The sequence below is a fragment of the Anolis sagrei genome, chromosome 2 (genome assembly GCF_037176765.1).
Source record: "Anolis sagrei isolate rAnoSag1 chromosome 2, rAnoSag1.mat, whole genome shotgun sequence".
Taxonomy (NCBI): Eukaryota; Metazoa; Chordata; class Lepidosauria; order Squamata; family Dactyloidae; genus Anolis; species Anolis sagrei.
Window position 1 is genome coordinate 51,823,893 of NC_090022.1, and position 22,402 is coordinate 51,846,294.

General features: G+C 38.1%; 1 protein-coding gene across 4 annotated transcripts in view; it reads right to left on the reverse strand.

The window, feature by feature from the left end:
- SLC6A6 (solute carrier family 6 member 6) overlaps positions 1-22,402 on the reverse strand; it is a 66,087-nt gene that overhangs the window by 14,782 nt on the left and 28,903 nt on the right. For all 4 annotated transcript variants that reach the window (XM_067463502.1, XM_060766221.2, XM_060766222.2 and 1 more), the window contains 8 exons: positions 20,782-21,021; positions 19,818-19,952; positions 16,158-16,392; positions 12,896-13,028; positions 9,084-9,218; positions 7,640-7,743; positions 7,405-7,529; positions 2,662-2,774 (listed from right to left, as the gene is read on the reverse strand). In XM_067463502.1, coding sequence (XP_067319603.1) covers positions 2,662-2,774; positions 7,405-7,529; positions 7,640-7,743; positions 9,084-9,218; positions 12,896-13,028; positions 16,158-16,392; positions 19,818-19,952; positions 20,782-21,021 — 1,220 coding nt within the window. The remainder of the gene's footprint in view (positions 1-2,661; positions 2,775-7,404; positions 7,530-7,639; positions 7,744-9,083; positions 9,219-12,895; positions 13,029-16,157; positions 16,393-19,817; positions 19,953-20,781; positions 21,022-22,402) is intronic.

A 22,402-nucleotide genomic window follows, 5' to 3' on the forward strand; every position in this document is an offset into this window, starting at 1 on the left:
CTTTTCCCCAAGCCATCAGGGAAAAAACATTCTTCTATCAATCATCAAGTATAAGATTCAGAAATATGCAAAACACGAATATATGTTAGCAATATTCTATGTCTTATACATTCTCCTCCTAGTCTATTGGACAGGGAGTTTTATACACATTGACATTCATATTTGTTCTGTTAATGTTCAGGAACTACAAAAGTGTATAGCTGTGTATAGTTAACCCTTAAGGTACTTAATTAAAACCCTCCCTTAACACTTATATAAAAGTATTCTTTTTCTCTTTTTCTGTTGCAATGTAACATGTAGTCCAGTTTGCTCCTAAGCTGCTCTAGCATTCCAAAACCCTGCTTGACAGCTCTCCAAAAGCAAACAAAACATTAAGTGCTCCAATTAGTTTTAATTATTCTACACAGTGAGAAATGACTTAAAATTACCAGGCAACCTTCAATTTACATAAGTACTTGGTTGCAGAATCACAGCTCTGAGCATGTTTTAACATTCAATTTGGAAGTGATTAAAAGTCGCTCACTGGAGTTCAAAGATTAAGCACTAAAGAGCCATTTAGAACAAATGCAATGCTTTGCCAATTTAAGAGATCAAGTGAGTAACAACCAGAGGGAAAACTCCACTAATCTCCATTCATGAGAGGTTTTGAATGCAGTAAACTTTCTGCTCCTGTCAAGTAGATTTATTTAACATTAAAGGCACTTTCACAAAGAATAAACAGGAGCTTGTTAGCTTAAAATCTTAAAACTATCTACAAAAAACAAAACAAAACAAAACAAAACAAAACCAGACCAAAACCCCAGCAGAACTCTATAACTTAGCATTTCTCTAGAAATTATTAACAGATTTCTTTGCGTCATGAAAACATTCTTGGTGGGATGGAAGCGTACTCTCAATTTCCACAGGAAATTACAGCAATGTGCACTGCACAATTAGTCCAGCTATGCAGAAATAAATGTTTCCACTGGCTTCAGGAGGGATAGCTCAGTTTTCAAGGATGCTGAACTCTGAAAGACCTTAGGAAATGGAAAGGCAATGCATATGACATTGCTTACCCTTTCAAAAACCAAGCTCCACATGGTGGTCTTGTCTCTCCTTTAATCAGACACAAAACTTCGGAATAACCTAATTAGTTGCTTCATACACTGCAAAGCAGTGCATATGGTGACACTGATTAGTACATGTCAAAACCTGCTTATTAGGTAAAACAACCATTTAATTGCAAGGGGCTGATTAAGAAGAAAGAGCAATATCCACTTAGCAGACTCCATTCGGACTTCTGTAACGTTTCCCTACAACCTCCTTTCTACCTTGATTCTTGCTCTCATTTCATCTTGTGTCTATGAATGTCTATTGTGTCTTGGAGATGTAAGAGTTACTATAGCAACGATGTTTGCCGAAAGAGTGAGAAACTAATATTAATTCAGAGTGGGTTTGCCATTGCCTTCCTCTGAGCAAATGTGACTTGCCCAGAGTGACCCAGTGGGTTTCTATGGGAAGGTGTGCTTTCCCACAGTCCTGGTCCAACACTCTACCACTGAAACACACTGGCTCCCTAAGTATGTTAATGTAATGCAAGTAAATTAACTTAAGTCAATTTCTTTACCCTTAGCACATCAGAGGCCCCTTCTATACTTCCAAATAAAATCCAGATTATCTGCTTTGAACTGGATTATATGGCAGTGTAGACTCATATAATCCAGTTCAAAGCAGATAATATGAATAATATAGCTTTGATAATCTGAATTATGTAGCAGTGTAGCAGGGGGCAGAGTGTAACCTGGATCTGATCTGCATAGGAGAGTTCCTGAAGATTCAGGTTGCTCTGAGCTATATGAAGGAATAGCATGATATGAGAAAAAATATATCTATATGGAGGATAGTGGAATACCCTCTGGTCCTCAGGGGCTTCACTTAGCCCACCACACTTTCTCAAACAGGTTAAAGGGCAAAGTTTATGTCTTTCCTCCGCCCTGAAACCCAGACAGTTGAGAAAGGCAAGGGAGAGACAAATGGAAGCCTAGAAGCAGCTCTTTTTTCACCAATTGTTTCAACTAGCTGAGCAGCTAGAAATGGAGATAAGGGGGAGGGAGTGGAATTTGATTAATGAGTTGTGAATAGAAAAGGGTATTGTGTGAGAATGGAGGAGTTTGTGCATGTGAATTTGGTCCTACCTATTTTTGGTCTTATTTTTCTCCCTGATGTCAAGAAACTCCTGGGAATGAAGTCCTGGAAAATGAAAAGATTTTTCCCCATCCAGAAAATGCAGTGGCTAATTTAGAATTAAAAAGTTGGCTTCCAATTCTGAAAAAAATCCCTGTCTCAAATTCTGATAACACAGTTCTAATGAGTGTCTGAAGTCATTGACATTTTATAGGAGCTGGACTGTTATATTTTGCTTCTCCTGTTTGGTAAGCAAGATAATTTGCCAAGCAAACTGTATCATCCCGGTCAACAAGAGATATTTAAATTGTAGAGTCTATAAAATTCCATGGATCTCTATGGCAAAAACAGACAACAAAGAACATTCCTCATCTAATACATTTTCAATTATTTGTTTGTAACCTCTATTATATTTATCCCCTGAGGCAGAATTACATACCAATTAAAGCACAGGTTTTCATTACACATGTCTTCCATGTTTGCGCTATGGTTACTCACCTGGCTGTCCAGGCCAAGCAACAGAAGCATAATAAAAAAAAGGATCGCCCAAAAAGTTGGGAGTGGCATCATGGACACAGCTTTTGGATAGGCAATAAAGGCCAAGCCTGGACCTAGAGGATTAAAAAGAGAAAAAAGGAAGGGGGCAAAGGGAGAGGATGCAGTGAGTAGGCCATTCACTCTTCACCTCAAGACCCCTCCTCCCCAATATGGATGCTTGGTTCCATTCAGATAAACCCAAACCCAATTGAAGATTCCAGAATGGAATTCACTCGGATCCTTTATCTGACAAAGAATCATGCATGATTAAAACAGGAACTTCTATAATCAAATCCAAAAGCCATTGGTTATCCATTCACAGCCTCACCATCTGCATCAGACACACCAAAAACAGGTCCAACCCCACAGACATCTTTCAAAAAGAGAGTATGACAGAAAGAACAGTGGCTTTTGGAGTAATTGAGATGGAATTAGAGAATTACTGATTCCTGTCATCTTTGAGAACAAAGAGGTAAATGCTGTGCTCCAGTTTCCTCTTAAATTTTTAAAAGACTCAACAAGTAACATGTGGACAAGCAAAAATATGTTTTAGGGCAGGGGCCAGAATTGTGTGGGCCTTGGATTGCATGAGGCCTTTGAGGGGTCCAGTTCAACTAGAGAAAACCCATATTTTTAATTCAAAGAACTCATGCTGTTATCCCATACTATACTGAGGTGTTCTAAACCTCCCCGCCCCCCAAAAAACATTAAAAAGTCCCCCAAATAAAAAGAAAGATGAAAGTCCTAAAATCATTGATGCAGGTCTATGGGCTGCAAACAAAGCCCATCCTTAGTAGGAGTTGAGTTTGCACTAAACAGGCTAGATTTTATCCTGGCATAAGCCTCCATAATTCTATCAGCACCAGCAAAATAATATTTGCAGACTGCAACATAGGAAGCGGTCTGGCAGTTTCCACTAAAATAACTGATGTTCTGATAACTTAATCATTGGCCCTTTCTTGGTAGGACCCTGGCTGCATTATGCTAATGGTTTACTCCAGTTAATGGTTATAATAAATTCATTTGCAACTGTTTGATAGTCATTAAAGAACATTCATTTGCAGTGCAAAATATGCCCATTAATTCTAAAAGCATGTTTATTCAAACAAGGCCAATGTCTCCAGCTAGCATTAGTAATGACAAAATCACTGGCAGATTATTCTGAGGATGATTGACTAAACAGCAAAATCAAATTCATGTCTTCAGTATATAACATTGATACATTACAAGGAGATAATTCTAATTTTATATGAGTGCCCCTTGTACAACTTTGGAATGTAAAGAGGAAATGTTGCATCAACACTTCCCATGCAAGCCTTTTCTTTAAAGAAAGTACTTCTGAGTGCTGAAAAGCTCCAGAGCCAGATTAGAACACCCTTTTGGTTGCTGTTTTTTTAATGCCTCAGTACAGCAGGAGAATATTCTTTGCAGATTAGCACTTGATCACGCATTGCTGATACTATTGCTACCTTCCATTTACCATTCAATTTCAGAAACTGGAGAGGTACAAGAAAAATAAATAAATAAATGCATTTAGCATGCCCAGCCTTAAATCCATGGATTTGGATCCAGATGTTTGTTATACATGTCCCCATTGGTATTCATGGGACTTGCATGACTCAGGACCATCATGTTCCACTAAATTTAATGCAAGTGAAATGCAACTAAGTTTCAATGGCACAACCCAGCTAATGTTGTGCATATTTAAAGTTATGCCCATTGCAAACATCCCTAGCAAGAACCACCCGTTATCTGACCCAACAGGTGGGATGGCATGGACAGAAATATAAGTGAAATTCTCTTTTTTAATCCTTCAGGAATTCAAGTTGGGAACTGGCTCTGATCCCATCAATTCCACTTCACTTCTAAATAATTTTCTTTCTAAAACAACCCTCCTTAATGCTAGAACTACTCTAAGGACACTGCACTGAGTCAGAGCCGAAAAGGATGGCTGTTTTATAAGTGGCTCATCATCTATCATTCTCTCCCAAAAGGCTGATGGAATTCAATCAGGTCAACTAGTTCATTATTAATTAAGTTGTTTATTTATTCATAACATTACTTAAATTGATATATTTATGAATATATTCTAGCACCTTAATCCTAGCAAATTCAGTGGGACTACTTCTGAGTTAACATAGTTATGACTGGGCTTTGTAACCTAAAAAAATGCCCTCTGTTGGATGGATGAACAAGTGAAGCAAAATGTAGATTCAGTTATTAGCAATTCTACACCAGGATCAGGTACAAGTCTTATTATGTTTAATGTGGACTATTCCCAAGGACAGGTGAAAAGGATTTTAGCCTTAAACATGCATAAACAAACTGGAATTAACAAGGTTAAGTGGCACTAACTCTGTGTTGGCATGTCTTCATAGTAATTTGGGTTTTAAAGATGGAAGTTTGTGTACCAAGAGCTTAAGTTATCTTATCTGCTACCAACAGCTCTATCATTTTCCTTCCTCTATGCCCCAAACTGGAAATGTATATTAAAAAGTGCAAAGATGAAATTAGAGAGAAAATATAAACTCTTTACTAGCACTGCTCAACCTTATTAAAAAGGACATTGCAGGAAGACAACATACTGAATTTGTGGGATATAGCAACATATCATGGGACCCTGAACTTGGAAATGTTACTTTTGTTGGTTATGGAACTGGAATTTGTGGGGAAAGGGTATCTTTCCTAAGATCCAGTGAAAACTACAATATTTGCTTTTTCCATAGAACACTTGCCTGAGCACCCTTAATTTAAAACTGGGCCACAGCATTTTCATGACTTCATGCTCAATGCTGCTTTATATTTCTTGCTTTTTCAAACTATCATTATGTGAATTCGCACTATGGAATTATAAAGTGGATTGATATAACTTTAATTGCCACGCCTTTCTCCTATGCAATTCTGGGATTTGTATAGTGAGGTGCTTAGAATTCTCTAGTGTACTTCCCTGAACTACTATGCTGGAGTTCATTGGCTGAGAAATACTAAGTACCTCACAGAACTTTAAATCATATTACATCATAGGAAAGCACCATACCCCAGTTAAAATGATATCAAATAGCTATATTTATGTAGTGTATGGATACTCTTTCCCAAGTCTGAACTCACAAGAAAAAAGTAATAATAATAATAATTTTGGTCAGCATAAACCTCTGGGATTCCAAATAAATCTCTTCACTAATTGTTTCAATTACTTTCCAAAATTGCTGACTGCCAGTCACAGCACTGTAGAGTTCAATACATCAATATAGACTGTAATAAACTGAGATGCTAGCATATCTAGAACATCTGACCTTAAAAGGCAAAAATGACAACTTGGAGTTGGCTCAAGTGACCAGTAGATACCAGGAAAGCCCAGAAAATGGCTTGTATGGTTTGTTCAAAAATAACAAGGCTGGGGATATATGGGCTGGCAACGTGTATTGCAGTTACAGATTCATAAAATAAAAGTTATAGATCGGTAACTCCTCCCAATAAAATTACATCATGTTTCCAATACCATGGCATTATTGCCACAGTCACAAACATCCTTTTACGTCCACCTTGAACTCAAGGAAATGGAGGTTTGTTCTACTAACAATCAGAATATAGCAGGATGACACCCTCCTGCCATCGATCTCCAGTGTAAGTCAGAAGTAGGACCTCTGTCACAATTTCTTGACCATTGCAGATGGATGGCTGGAGGCATCTGGCAATGCCATCCTGCTGCATCCCAATCACCAGCAGAACAGACCTGCATGGCACAGAACTGCTGCCAGCTGTTAAGGTAGGTTTAAGGGAGTCAGGCCAGGAGACAATACTGGGCTATTCATATATAACTAGGCCATGTAGGATCTCAGGCATTATCCTGCCAGTCCACATGAACCTGAGTTCTAGCTAAATATTTCACAAGGATAACAAAAGAAAAAAGAAATTTTATTTCAAGAGAAGGAGGGGTTCACTTTGGGCCTTTCCGCACAGTCATAAAACCCAGAATCTCAAGGCAGATGACCCACGATATCAACTTTGAACTGGAATATATGAGTCCATGCTGCCATATAATCCAGTTGAATGTGAATTTTATACAGCTCTGTGGAAGGGGCCTCTGTTGCCTGAATATAGACATGAGAGGTGCATGGCTCCATGCACATGAATAGTTCAGTGCAAAATGAGAGTTTGAAGACTCTCTCACATACAAATAGGGTTTCAAGAATGTGTTTGGGAACCTGATCTTTCTCCAGCACTCCCAGCCATCCCAGTTTCTAAACAGCCTTGTTACAGAAAACATCACTTCCATCAATGTTCTACACTAGAATATAGATAAAATTGCAAAAGGACAGGGAAAGGGGGAGAAACATTTTCTATCACAGCTACTATCTCACATGGTGGGTCTATGAAAGTTCCAGAAACCAAGTCTCCTAGGATTTTGATTGAAGCAAGGGGAGAGTAACCACAAGGGGTTATATCTTTATAATTGTTCACATTTCATATATTTTGAGCATTTCTCTTAAGTTTTTTTTATTTCAGCACACTTTGAAAATCTATACATTGAACTGTCAATGCTCCATGTACAAATCAGACTTTGTTTCCTGAAGTACTTAGTATTTTTTTAAAAAAATTCAAAATCTCTCTCCTTTTTTTTTTTTTTGACTGATTTAGTTTGTAGTACTTTGCTCACACACTGGGTGGCAGTGCCCACCATCACTGCCACCGACACCATCGTACCTGACTCTGCCACATCAGCAATGTCCACCCCTTGCTCTTGTGCCATGAAGCCCAGGACGGAAAAAATTGCGAAGCCAGACACAAAACTGGTACCACTGTTCAGGCATCCCAGCAGCAAACAGTCCCTAAGTCACACATATGTCATGGAGGAAGTTAATTGAAGAAAAGTATTGACCCCACGGTTCCCTACACATCAATATGCTAACACACTAAACCCCTTTGGTAGGACACTTGCCTATAGCAGTTGTATTTGTATTTATTGTAGCTCCCCAAGGAAGTCATTGCACCTAAGCAGATTGCATAGGAAAAGAAGATCTGTGTGCCAGCATCTATCCAGACCTAAAGGTAACATGAAAGAAGGCATAGTTAGAATACAGCATCCAGCACTAGCTCTGGCTATCTTCTACTGCTGATACATGACTATATATCCCGTAAGTATTTCCCCATCTCACCCAACATTAACAACAAACACCTTTGCAAAACTGTCTTATTAGAAACACTTTTAGCAGTTGCAAAAAACATCATCCTGCCATATAAAGTTGCATCAACACCATATTAAAATATTGTAGCAAACATATTAAACTAAAACAGAAGAGCACTACACATGTAAATCACAGGTTTGATCATAACCAGTTTGTAGATACCTGCAGATGCATATACATGTAAGATGAGGTTAGATTCAATTTACCAGTTTAATGAGTCCACACTTCTTAGAAAGGGAAGGGAGGGAAAAGGGGAAGGAGGGGGGAGGGCAGGGAGGAAGCTTAAACCAGGAGTAGGTAACCATGGCCTGCCAGATTTTGTTCAATTGTCGTGTCCATGATCTATTGCCATTGGTTATGCTGGCTACTGCTGCTGGGAATCGCTATCCAGCAACATAAAAATGACCACAGTTGCCAATTCCTGGCTTAGACTGATAGAAAAAAGCTTGAAGGATTTGAAAAGGAGAGAGGCTGTAGTTTTTTTAGAAAACTCTTGGGTGAAGTGCTGCACTCCAGTGCAGACTTTGTAATATATACTGGTTTCTTTTTGTTGCTTATATGACAATCACACTGTACTCTTGTATCTTATAAAAAAAATCTGTTCTTTAGCTAGACATTGTGTATTTCCGCAACCTTTAAGATGTTGAAGGTACTCTTACTAATGTACTTAATACTACAGGGGAAAAATATTCAAACTCCTTCCCCTTACAATGAGTGGTATGTCTTCCAAGCATTTGTTTGAATTGAGATCTCAACAAAGAACATGTTTTCCATTTTATTTTATAGTCCTTAAATGCCCTCCCCAAAGATGTCCATATAACATGGACAGTTACAGATACTCACAGGTGCTTCTTACCGTTCTCCTTGCTGTTCCGTATCTTTGTTGCCTTTAAGAACTAAAGACTGAAGCAAATATTATCTCCCTTACCTTGTCCACAGCCTAATATCAACAAAAAAAAGCTGAGATGCTACATTTGGACAGAGTCTACAAGCCTCAGAATCCTTCTGATATAAAAAGATATACACACATGGAAATGCATTAACATATTAACAACAATAAACTTTTTGACAACGTATGGTGCGGGAAAATAACATCCTCAATTGCTTAAAATCACTACAAAATTTGTTTTGCAAGGGTCCCTATACTCTTCACACATTCTAACAAACAAGAAGCACTTCCAATTTCTAGTAACCCACCTGTGGATCCGACAGACGAGTGATGTCAGGGTAAAGATAAAACCTGATGCCTTCTGCAGCTCCAGGTAAAGTGACACCACGAATTAAGAGAACAAAGAGCATGACGAATGGAAATGTAGCTGTTATGTACACAACCTAAAAATAAAACAAAATAGGGGGTTGTCAATTAAAAAGAGACTTCAATTTGTATAAATTTGGAGTTTGAGATTACAGTAAGATTCACCCCTTTTTGATTCACTTATTCCTATGTACTCTTGGTATTCAACATTCACTGCATCAGAAAGGTCTCCTATACAGCATCCACATTTGTCCATCATGCTTGTGGTAGTAGATTTTCTCTTCTGTGGTGCAATTCTTTTCTGCTGCCTTTAAATCTGGATGGTTTTTTTTTTTACAATTCCACTACTCCTCCATATTTTTATAGTTAATGCAAATCTCGTTTGTTTAAGACTTTAAGTGGTCACTCTTGCTTGCATACTTTCTCAATGAAGAAAGGATACAAGGAAATTATTATCCACTTGAAAAATGATGAAACAAGGATGTAACAAAAACTATTATTAGACTTTATTAAACTTAGGTCTTTTTCAGAGCCATATCTTGATTATGTGCACAAGCTGAAAAATTAGCCCAGCTCACCCTTATTATATAGATATTTGCATATGGCAGGCATCCTCAAACTGTGGCCCTCCAGCTGTTTGGGCCTCCAACTTCCAGAGGTCCTAACCTTGTTTTATTGTGAGGAATTCTGGGGGTTAAAGCCCCAAACAGCTGGAGGGCTGCAGTTTGAGGATGCCTGGCATACGGTATCTATCAAGCTAATGCAATATGCAGGATAAAAATATAAAAATCACACATGCCTAAATAGTGAGATCAAAAAGTAAATGGATGCCATCCTCCCATTTCCTTCTAAGATGTGCAATACCATGTACAGATAAAAGGTTTGTTTTTCAATTATTGCAAACATCACCATTTCAATATGATTCTCTTGGACATATTTGGGCAAAACTTGGCAATGAATTGCTCAAAAAACCAAAGCTATGACTATCACTATAACATCATCATTGTAGCAAAAATGTGTTTATTTATTTAGCTTGTGTGTGATGAAGACACTGAAATTATTAAACTGTTTTCTCTAGCTTGGTTAATTAATAATCAAATGGAGACTGTAATAAAAAAGAGAAACAGACTAATACCTAAGGAGGGTAGCTATGACAGCGCTAGATAAGATAGGTTTAAAGGTATTTTCCATGGCACAGTCTTTCTAATTTTGACACAGAGAAAGGACACCTTTGTAGTAAAGAAAGCTAAAAAGAATAAGATCAACTCGTTTAAAATCTGATGCTGGAATAAAGTTCCACAGATACCAAAGACTTCCACAAAGACAAATGGATCCAAAAGCAAATCAATTCTGAATACTCAAAATGACTAAACTGAGGCTATTGTACTTTGGTCATACCATGAAAGGACACAGCTCATTGGAAAGAATGGTAATGATCAGTAAGCTTTAAAGCCATAAGAAAATAGGTTAGTCCCAACAAGCTGAGCATATGGGTGCCTTTCGGGAATCTGTGATAGCCTGCCAAATTCTGACTAGGCTTTATTTATTTCCTTTCTTCTCTTAATAGGTTCACTTCATGCCACCTGGTAATTACAGTCCTGATTCTTTGTTTAATATAGTTTTCTTTCCATGAAATTGGTTTAGCTAGATAAAAGGTCTTCTTCTTGCCTTTTAAATGAACCCTGGGAGATTATCAGAGAGATATGAAAGCCTGCTGCACCATAATAACTCCTGCAGCCGCTCAGATCTCTAAAAGCAGAATATGTAACTACACCAACCTTTTTGTGTAATTTCCTGCCTTTCTTTAGGAAAATCAGACCAGCCTTCTCATTTTCAAAATGCTACATAAAAGACTAGAAATTGCTCCCAAATCCTTCTCCATATCCTGCTTTTTAATTTGACCCCTGCCTTTATTATTTTTCTATATGAGTTCAGATAAATATAACTACAATACACAGATTGTGTGGACATGCAATTGATTTGTAACTGTTACAAAGAACTCATCATAAACAACTGGCCTGGGGCCAATGGATGTATTTGCAGGATCCCCCTACTTCTGCTAGAATTGGTGTTCTATCTCCTTTTTCTATTACAACCTCCATGAGTCCCAAATACATGTTCCAGGGAACTAGGAAACCCTCTGGACAGTTTGTGCTGACATAAAGTACTGCAATGGGAGATGAAAGTGAAGAAATTTCCATTTAGGGTACAGTTCAAAACTAGAGAACATAACTGAATTCTATGTCATTCTTAGAGAACAGATGTGTGTAAGTCTACTTAGAAGTTAGTACCAAAATTTTCAGTGAAAATTGTTCCCTGATAAATGCATACAGGACTGCTGCCTTATCTGTTATTAAATTTAATTTCAAAACTCCATCAGACTTTTGACACCCTGATCATTACCAATAAATAATTCAAATTGTAGTGAATCCAAAGTATTACATTAATAGGCATCTATATGTAAGGAAAATGCCAGACCAGCACTAATACTGATATATGAAAGTGGCTTCTTTAAGTTAAAGAACATCAAAGTCTGTAGAAATCCTCTTGGATGGGGACTGCCAGAGGTATTTAGTCAGTAGTCCAAATGTAACTTTTCCAAGCTCTGCAAAGATTACTTATAAATAAACTCTTGTGGAGTTTTTAAAGCCATCATGAAATGAGGGTCAGAGGGGTAACTGTCAAGGCTCCTTTGAATATTTACAACAGATCTGCACAACTTGGTGGTAGGTAAGGACCAAATTCAAAATAGGCTAAATCTCTTTGGGCCACATATAGGTTTTTAGTGTCTCACCAAACTACGACTCCTGGGATTACATAGCATTGTGCCATGGCAGTGAAAGTGGTGCCATGCTGCACTATTTATATAAAGGAGTTGTACCCTATGTCTTTGAAATATACTAAAATGGTAAGCCTTCTGGGCAATACATTCCCTTGAGCAGGAGATTTCTATTTTATTTAGCATCCCCCTCTTTGGCAGTTTTCTCCCCTTTCTCCTTGCTCCAAGAGTGCCTGTTTCCATGCTCTGTCTGGACCTCATTAACAGAAGGAGGAGGCTGGCAGAAGTCGCTCAACCTCCTGCTTGCTTCATGTGGTTTGCCCCAGCAGCTAACCCATGATGGGTATATTATGCAGTGAATCAGTGAGAATGGCTGCCTCTTTGGGTCAACTGAAATGTTTTGAGGGCCACATGTGACTTGCAGTCAGTACATTGTGCTGGCTTGAATATTAACTTTGGGTAAAATTTGATCTTCTAGAAGTATATTGACAAATGTGAACAATGAAAAAATGTTATTCAGCAATAAAACAAGAAAGGAAAGGAATCCACAGTTTGACAACTGTGATGTTGAAAAAATAAGTAAAACACAGAAGCCAAATTTTATAGATTTTTGAATCCCCAATTTTCAGCAGGCTGAGCTACATTATCTCGTATTTGGATAAACAAGGAATATGTTCAAAAGGTTAAATTAAAGTGGGACTTGCTAAGAAAATACTGCAATTTTAGACACAAAATTTTGTGTGGTTGCAAAACCATTCGAAATTAATCCCTTAACATCCTGTTTAATGGAGCTATAAAGAACTCAACACGACTTCAGCTCTGCAGCTTCAACTTTGCCATCATTTGGTAATTTATGTATCTCATTAAGAGGCTTGATGCACAATTATGGATTAATGGACTGAAAATCTTTAATCTGAGAAGGAATTCTATTTAAGAAAATCATAATCACAATTAAAAGAAGTAATGAACACTTACTTTCCCGGTGGACTTCACACCTTTCCAGATGCAAAAAAAACAAATAACCCAAATAAGGAGGAGGCAAAGAGCCAGGTCCCATTTGACAACACCAGGTTCATCAATTCCTGAAGACAAACTTAGCACATTGCGCCTGAAAAGGGCAAAACAAAATGCAAAAGACAAAGATAACAATGAAACTGGTTAATACATTGTTCCTCAAGAACCAGTCTTCTAAAGCATTTAGCTCTGCCTAAATTTTAGATAATGTTGTTTTCATTGCCAAGTCAATGGATGGGCTAAATTTGTAGCATGTTTTTCTTATACATGTACATTTACTGTTATATATTCCTGTATTAACACACTAAAAAGTTTTTTATTTTTTAAAATAATACATATCTAAAGTGGTTTTAAAAGCATATAAATGTTGTTTTAGAGTTCATTACAAAAATGTATTGTAATTGCAAATAAGGGCGCTTCCACACAGCCACGTAATGTGACTCAAACCAACATTGAGAGCAACATGTCATCCTCATGAGTTATCTCGGGGATGGGGGGACGGACCGGGCACACAGCCCTGCCATGTTGAGGGCTGGGCATAGGCAGTGCCTCCCAAGCCTTCCTGTACCCCAATTACCTGCAAAACTGATAGGGAATCAGTTCCCCATTCTGTCACAGCAGGTTGCTGGGGATGTGATGGAACATTGGAGTTGGAAGCCTCCCCTGCCCTGTCATTTTTGAGTGGAATCAGGGTTCAGGAAGATTCTGGAGGCCCTGCCATCCAACCTTCCTGGGGTGCCTGAGCCCAGAAAGCACGGGATGGCTGTGGGGACACCATCTGTGATCATGCATGGTGAACCCAGACGGCAGCCTCCACTGCCACAGTGCCCACAAGCCTGAGTAAAAGACTTACCCTGGGTTAAACCTCATTAGCCTGGGTACATTGTTTGGATACTCCAGGCAGTGTAGATGGGGCCTGAGTGATAGGATTCCCACTGCAGGTTACAGAATTACTCCAAGAATGATCCAGAGTAAGCAAACTATGTATTGCAGGTGAAACTTAATATGGCTGCTTAAACATTACTTTTATTGACAACTCATATTTATGGAGGAGAGTGAAATATCAAAGTGTTTCTATTTTAGCAACATGTGTGCAATCTTCAATTTCAGTAACTAGAGTTGTGCAGCTTCTCAAAAGTATTCCATTTAATCGAAGATGAACAGCTGAGTGGCAATAAACAATATACTCACTTTTCAGAAGGATTTCACTCAAGAAAAGGCAAAAGGTGATTTTTTAAAAAACTGAATTTATAGTGGCATTCAAAACCAAATGAGTTCAAAGTATATATATATTTAAAACAAATTTAGAATTATATGCCTGAAGCATGTGATGAGCTTCACTGGATTTTGAATGAACTAGATCTGCTGATTCCTAAGCACTTTTAAGCTTTTGGTGGCAGAGAACAATCAAAGCTCTTGTTTACTTGTAATTGTTCTCTGCGTCTTACTCTCTCAGTATTATGTTTGCAGCCATATACTATGAAATCAAATCTTTACAACTGAGAAACTGAAGTAAGCATGTGATGTAATCCCAAGAGCTAAATCTCTGGAAATAAAGCCAGATATACTTATCCCCTAAGACTGCTTCTCAAACAAGCATGAGAATTACCCAGGCCATTAACGCAAATGAACTGTAATGAGAGCCTCTAATGTATAATCAGTTATATTGCCAATGAAAAGGATGTCACTTAGCATGTGGAAGTGAGTGTTTCAAAAAAGCCACCCTGTCTTTAGTTATCAGTGACTGTTGATAAGGCTTAATGAATAGATCCCACCTGAGTTTCACTATCCAAACATCGTATCAATTGTTTTATTCATGAAATGAAGTAGTTGTAAGTTAAAATCTTACAGAGTTTACTTATTTGAATAGTGCAACTTATTAACTAACTACCATTCAGCAGTGTATAGTTTCTGTTAATACATATAGCAAAGTTATACAGATACCTAAAGTTTTCTATTAACATTAAGATACAAAATCCTTTGCTATTCTTCTAGTGTAATAAGTTAAATATTTTTCCCATAGTTTCTATATGTGTCAGGCATTACAAATAAACTAATTATCATGTAGTGTCCAGGTTTTCTTCCTGAAAGTTGAGCTTCTAACTACAACTACTGTAATATATATTATGTAGTATATATTTTGTAGTAAAAAGTTTCATATTATCATCTAGCCCAGGCAAGAACGGATTATGATGTATGGATAATCCAAGGTGCATCTGCTCTAATGATCCAACTTGAGCTCTTGGGTTACAAATTTCAGCACAGCTCTTATGATTCACTTTCCAAGTATAGCTCATAGGTAGCATTTTTATGTGGTGATCAATTTACATATATGTTTAAAATGCTATGTTGAGTCAAGATCACTTCAAGATTAAAGAGGATGCTGAAGTGCATGAAACAAGCAAAGTCATGATAAAAGGAAAGGTCCCATACAGACTAAGCCTGTTTTCAGTTTATGGAACACTCTGCAAAGGGGCATTGCACACAAAATATTGATTCATACTATTAAAGCCCTTTACTATGTGCATATAATCCAGATAACCTTCAAGGCAGGTATAATCCAGATAGCCTTCAAGGCAGAGGCAAACTAATATCCTGTCAGGGAGTGGGTTAGTAAATGCAGACCTGCCCATAGATTGATTCAGTGCATGAGGATTTCATCTGAATATGGCTAAAGTGCAATCACAGTAGCTACATTTATATATTACGTTCATGAGTGGAGTTAGTAATGTATGATGAAAGCCTGCAGCTACACAATTAACCCTATCACTGAAATTGCAGTTAAGCTTACCCAGTGTTTCTCAAACTGTGCTCCTCCAGGTGTTTTGGACTTCAGCTCCCAGAAATCCTAGCCATCTTCCCAGCTGTTAGGAATTGTGGGGGTTGAAGGCCAAAATACCTGGAAGAGCACAGTTTGAGAAACTTGGAGCTAACCACATCAATAGCAAAAGTGAGGCTACTCTGAAGAAAGTCTAAATACTTGGCCTCACTGCTCTTCACACCTCATCACCAGTGCACCTAAATATCAGCTGTGTGTCTTGAGAGGGATTGAGCACATTTTTCTCTGCTGGAAGTAGGTGGGTGGGGAGTATAGTTTTGGGCCCCTAAGTAGTGGGTCAGAGCTTCCCTCGTGATTTCAAGCAATATTTCATTTTAGATGTATGTTATTTTTACAAAATATGAATAACAAAGAATGAAAAAAGTTATAATTAAATTTGCTTACTCCCAAAACTCTGTGACAGGAGATGTGAAGTTAGTGGTATTCAGTGCCAGCAAGGCTGTTTTGTTCCTCCTGACAGTGTCTTCCACACAGTTTGGTGTGTTCCAATCTTGGTGGCAGTAAGCCCAAGGCAGAACAGTTGTAAAAGACTGGAATAAATAGTACAGTCCCCAAGCCAGGATGACAATGTAATATACATTCAGAAGGGACACGATCACTATGGAAGCATAACCAATTCCTGTTGGAAAGGGAGAAGACAAAACATAAGAAATAATAAGACACAAATAAGATTATCTATATGCATAATATAGATGGACATGTAGTATTGCTAATTTAGAAACATATATATCTACAGCAGGAGCAGGGAATTTCTGGTTGTTCTGATGTTCCTGAATTGTAGCTCCCATAATATCTGGGCATTGCCAAAGTTGGCTGGGGTTTATAGAAAAGGCTGGAGGGCCGGAGATTCTGCATCTTGCTTTAGACAGGTGTCATGCCTCAGATTTATTTTTTAAATTATTACATGTTCACAACTAGTTAATCCCACCCCGTAACTTCCCCCCATCCCTACCAACTAAGACTAAACTCTATACCCCAATTCAGATATAGAGCTCTTTTGGAGTATGTGGGCACATACAAGATGACCATATGCAAAAGAAGACAGAACTCACTTGCATCCATGCAAACTACACATTATGAAATTCCTTCTAAAAAATCCTTTTTGTGTCACATGACAAACCATTTTTGAAATCAGAAGTCAATAGAACAAAATTTGAAATGTTGGTATGGAACAGGAATAATTAATGTCCAGAGGGGAAAGTAAAATATTCACATGAGAATTCAAGTTCAAAGGTGTAATCAAAGTAGCTTATTGGTTCCTGCTTTGTATGCTGAAAATAGTCACTCTCTTGTGCTTCAAAACAGAGGAAAGTGCCAAAGGTCACTCTTAATTAGCTCAGCAGATAAAATGGACCATGGACTGTGGACCTTTGGACTAATTTTGCATGACAGTTATGAAGGTAATGCACAGAGTTGTCTGGAATGCATTTTAAAACTAGATTATGCTTCCTGTGCCTGATAGTAATACACAACATAATCCTGTGCACACCCTTACCTAGATGTACGGCAACTGAGTTCAATGGAGCTTACTCCCAAGGAAGTATGGATAAAACTGCAACTTTAACACAGTCCTACACATGCATACTCATAGAATCATAGAGTTGGAAGGAGTTTCAAACATAGGCCATCAAGTCCAATCAGCCATTCAATGTACAAAATCCAGTTAGAGCATCCCCAGCAGGTATTGATCTAACCTCTTCTTGAAGATGTCCAGAGAAAGAAAATGCATGATCTCTCCAGATAATTGGTTCCACTGTTTAATTGCTGTTTTTAAGAGGCATCCCTTTTATTGTTCAATTGAAATCTACACTCCTGTAACTTAAAGCCATTAAGCTTTGACTTACCCTCTGGGCAGAAAAGAAAAGAAAAAAACCTGCACCTTCTTTGTGATATACATTTAGGGGAAAAACAAGCCTCACTGAATCAAAAGCAGTTTACACCTGCAATCAGTGGGTATCTGATTGCAGCCTTATAAAGAATACTATATACATACATATTGTACCCACAAGATCAAATGTAAGAATATATAATTTAGTAGAACTTATTTCCACTGAAGCATCTGTAGGACTGCAGATTGTTAATCTCTGTAGGACTGCAGCCTTTCTTTGACAAGCTGTAGTGGCTTCAACAGGGCCAAACTATGTGCTCAGCAAAAAGACAAAATGTGCTGGGGGTGACCTGAGGATTAGAAGTTTACCAAGGAAAGTTAACAAAGAGAAAACTGTAATTATACGCATGACTCTCGCTCGCTTAGTCTCTCTTGTTTTTCAAAGGTTCCATGCCTGTTATTTGTAAAATAAGATAAATGTTTAACTCTGTAATCAGTGCTTGATGATAGAAAAAAATACTGCTAAACTGGGTTCTCAAACACAGGGTCACTGGCAGATAAGGTTATGTCCTCTACTGCTTGAAATGACACGCAAGCAGCTAATGAAGTGCATGTTGGCACAAGGTTTTAGCAGCCATCCCAATCCCTCCCTTGTTTACTTGGCAGAAAGTCCTACTGATTTGAAGGGGGCTTTCATTCAAGTAAGTATTTTGGGAGACAAAAAACTGGTCTAATCTGGCAATCCACTTATGAAACACCAAACTATCCTGGAACAACTTAATGACCTGTGAATGTACCAGCTTCTTAATAACCATTGAGCTATCTTGAACCATAGCAATCATTCTGTATTTTCCTGATATAAAATATAAAGCCAGGGACTTTGAGAAACTCCTTCATATTCATCAATGATCAGCAAATGTAACAGAACATAATTCAGAGGGCTCCTTCAAAAAAAAACAGGATATGTTTAAATACTTTTGGGGTCTTCTACCTTCCAGTGCTAGCACCCTTTCTGTATCTTTCTCTGTGGCTATGAAAATATAAAATACTGTATGTATATCAATATTTATGAAATATCCAATTTGTAAGAAAATGTGAACATGTATTACCAAATACAACAGAATTTGACAAATGCTGTTTGTTTTATTGGCTAAACCGTTATGAGTTGTTATCTGGATCCCTTCCTTGCACCCCTTTGCTGGGAATCACCGTTCCTGACTATATGCTGCTCCTTAAATGCAAGATGAGATCAGGCTCTAAGCTTGGAGCTAGAGAAAGAAGAAACAATCCTCTGTCAACTGTTCAGGGTTCCACTCTGCCCAGCAAGTGCTCAAATATTTTGTCTACCTCATTTAGGACTGAGTGAAAGGTAGAGAGGAGTTAGTTTACCCTGCTTTTGCACTAATTGATACCCTAAAACTCAGAAAGAAGTTCTCCATGCTTCTGCCTTCTTTCTTCAGCCCTGAGATAGTAAAAGCAGCTGGAGGCACAAATGGCTCGCCTTTTCTTGATCTTCCATATTCATATTCACCTCACTTACTAGAGCCTGACATTCACCCTATCACATCAAGGAGAAGTGAGATGATCAAATTCTGTGTTTTGGATTCTTGTTTTTAAATGTTCTGGACACTAAATTTTAAAGCCTATTACATTCTTTTTCTTGGCATTTCTCTTCATACATTAAAGTAATCAGAGGCTTTTAATCAAACTGTAAATAACAGAGTAGCATATATACAGGAATTAACTTAAAACTAGTCTCTCTCTCTCTCTCTTTCTCTCGGGCTTCAAAGTAAGATTGGGTAGGACCAAGCTGACATCACAGGCTTACAATGCTGCTGAGAATAATTTGCATTCAAAAATAGTAATACAGTGATATTCATCTCAGTAAACACTTTACTGTGGAGGGCAGTAGTCCCCAAACATTAGTCCCTCGAGGGTTTTGGAATTCAGTTCCCAAAATTCTTGACCATTGGAAAAACACCTGAAGAACCAAAGTTTGGAAACCACTGGTGTAGGTTACACTTTTACTTAGATGGAGATACCAAAGGACCACACCATGGACCACACTAGCATTAAGGATAATTCATCTTCCTGCTTCAATTACCCCAATAATTAAAAATCATGTATATTCTAATTTAATTGCTTTCCCATACATAGTCTCCAGAATCCAACAGGTAACTGAGGCCTAACAAGAAAGTAACTAATAAATAACCAACCGGTGAAAATAGGGCAGATCTTTTCCCAGCATGTAATTCCTCCTTCAGAGGTGTATTGTCCAAGTGCAACCTCCAGGAAAAATACAGGAAGACCTCCCCCAAACAGAAAAATGAAATAAGGTATGAGAAATGCACCTGTAAGGAGAAGAACACAGAAATAAACAGTCAGAAAGATTGCATGATTCAACAAAAAAAGCCATGGTAGTTGGTGTAAAGTATTATTAAGAAGTATCTCCTATGCTCTTTCATAAATATTCCATGAGCCTGTTACATTAGAGCAGAGGCATCAAACTTGTGGCTTCCAACTTTCAGAATCCCTAATCATCTTGTCAAATTCTGGGAGCTGAAGCCCAAAACACCTGGAGACCCACAAGTTTGATACCACTGCATTGAAGAATTTTAGAGATGTTATATGAATGCCACCCCATGTTCAGAATAAGATATACATTTGCAATATAAGAGACTTCCTTATGATGCTGAAATATCAAATTCTTACTAATATTAGTCCTTATAAATGTTTTCAGCTAAGTAATTCCCCAGTATTGTATAACAAGGTATTAATGGATAATTATAAATGCACTGCATATAATAATAGCAATCATAATCATCACATTTATTTTCACTATTTAAGAGGACAAAACTCATAGAGAAGATGGGACTACTTGTCACTGATGTAAAACATACTATAATCACTCCCTTTATATATAAAAAAGCAAATAACTGAATTCCATTTATATATGAGTTCAATAACATTTTACTGTATAACCCTATAAATGCCTACACAAAAACAATCCCCACTAGACTAAATGTGTCCCTCATATAAGTATCTACTGAATTATAATAAAATTGTTTCAACATTTTAATCTTTATCAATTTCCAGAAAAATTCTAGCTTTCCATGCATCCTACCCAAAATTCTTCCTAATTCCTGTCATGTACATAAAAATCATGACTGCAATACTCACCTCCGCCATTTTTATAGCAGAGATACGGAAATCGCCAAACATTGCCTAATCCAATAAATCCTCCAGCCACAGACAAGAGAAAGTCAATCTTGCTGGCCCACTTTTCACGTTGTGGAGGCTTCCCTTCAGCCTCATCCTCAGGCCGTGTCCCAGGACTCTTGCCGGGCGAAGGTTTAAGAATGTCTTTGTGAAAATCTTTCAAACACTGGAGTTTCTCCTTTGTTGCCATGTTTTTGTTTTCTAAAAAAGAAATATAATTACAGGATGGATTTTATAAAAGGTGGTGCTTGATAAGCCCCACTCAACAAGTATGCTGCCTAGGAACCACCTTGAGAAGCAATTATGCATAACCAAACGACCTTTCTCTCTAAATTATCAGTTTTTTCAAGAGAGCATGGAAATATACATGCACAGGAAAGATGTAGCTAATAAGGTTAGTCAGTCATGTCTGACTCACAGGTGGGTAAAACTACACCAATGTCTCTTTAACACTCATAAAGGACATTTTCACAATTTATGTTTAGCACTTCCAAGTTCCTCAACACACTGGAAAAGGAGTCAGTACCTTCTTACTCACTGCTCTAATGAAGGAATAAGAATAATGTAGCATTCTAAATCTGACTGGACTACAACATGGAGTATTCCTTGCCACAAGCAGGTCTAGCTATGGATGCTGCAATCCAACAATACCTGGAAGCACATATGATTCCTGCCCAAAACACAGTACAATCACCCCTACACAACTAACAGGGCCATGCAGAAAGACCTAGAAATTTTTGGAGAAGTGTTCTCTCAGGTAAAAAAAACTTTTATGGGTGTCTGATGCCCATGACTCCAGCAAATGTGTTGGGCTGGCTGTATTTCACTAGTGCTTGGGGAGTGTTAATGAGCATTAAAATCAAGTGGAATGCAACATCAGTATGCACTGTGGCACTTTATTTTATTAGACAGTCTGTTGGTCAAAAAGGGACTGGGCATCTCCAGTGTGCTGATTCCTAACCTACATTTGGTGAATTTGCAGTGCATGAAGTGTGCAGGTGGAGGATAGGGAGGGAGCAGATGACAGGAGCAGGTAGACTACAATGCTGGAAAGGGCAAAGATATTGCTCCAGGAGTGAGGAATGCAGAAGCAGTGAGGAGATTTAAAGGAGTCAGTAAGAAAGCGCTGTACAGTATGTTGCCAAGGAAGGGGTACAACAAAGACAGGAAAAAGATACTATCTATGCCCTTGAACACTTTCAACATGGGGTCCCAAGATTTTTGCTTTTTCCTGTCATTTCAAACAGATTATCAACTGGGGTCAATTCCTGTTTAAGCATCTAGGACAGTGGTTCTCAATCTGTGGGTCCCCAGATGTTTTAGCCTTCAACTCTCAGAAAGCCTAACAGTTGGTAAATTTCCTGGAATTTTTGGGAGTTGTAGGCCAGAACATCTGGGAACCCACAGGTTGAAAACCACTGATCTAGGAGATTCCTTTAGGGCTTTGTGACCAGAATTAATCACCATCATGGCACATCGTGTAAATGGAAGGTGACCATTGTTGAAAACTGGGCCCCTATTAATGTACAATTTCCCTGTCCCTATGTCTCTTTTAAATCTCCTTTGCGCCCACCCCCAACCC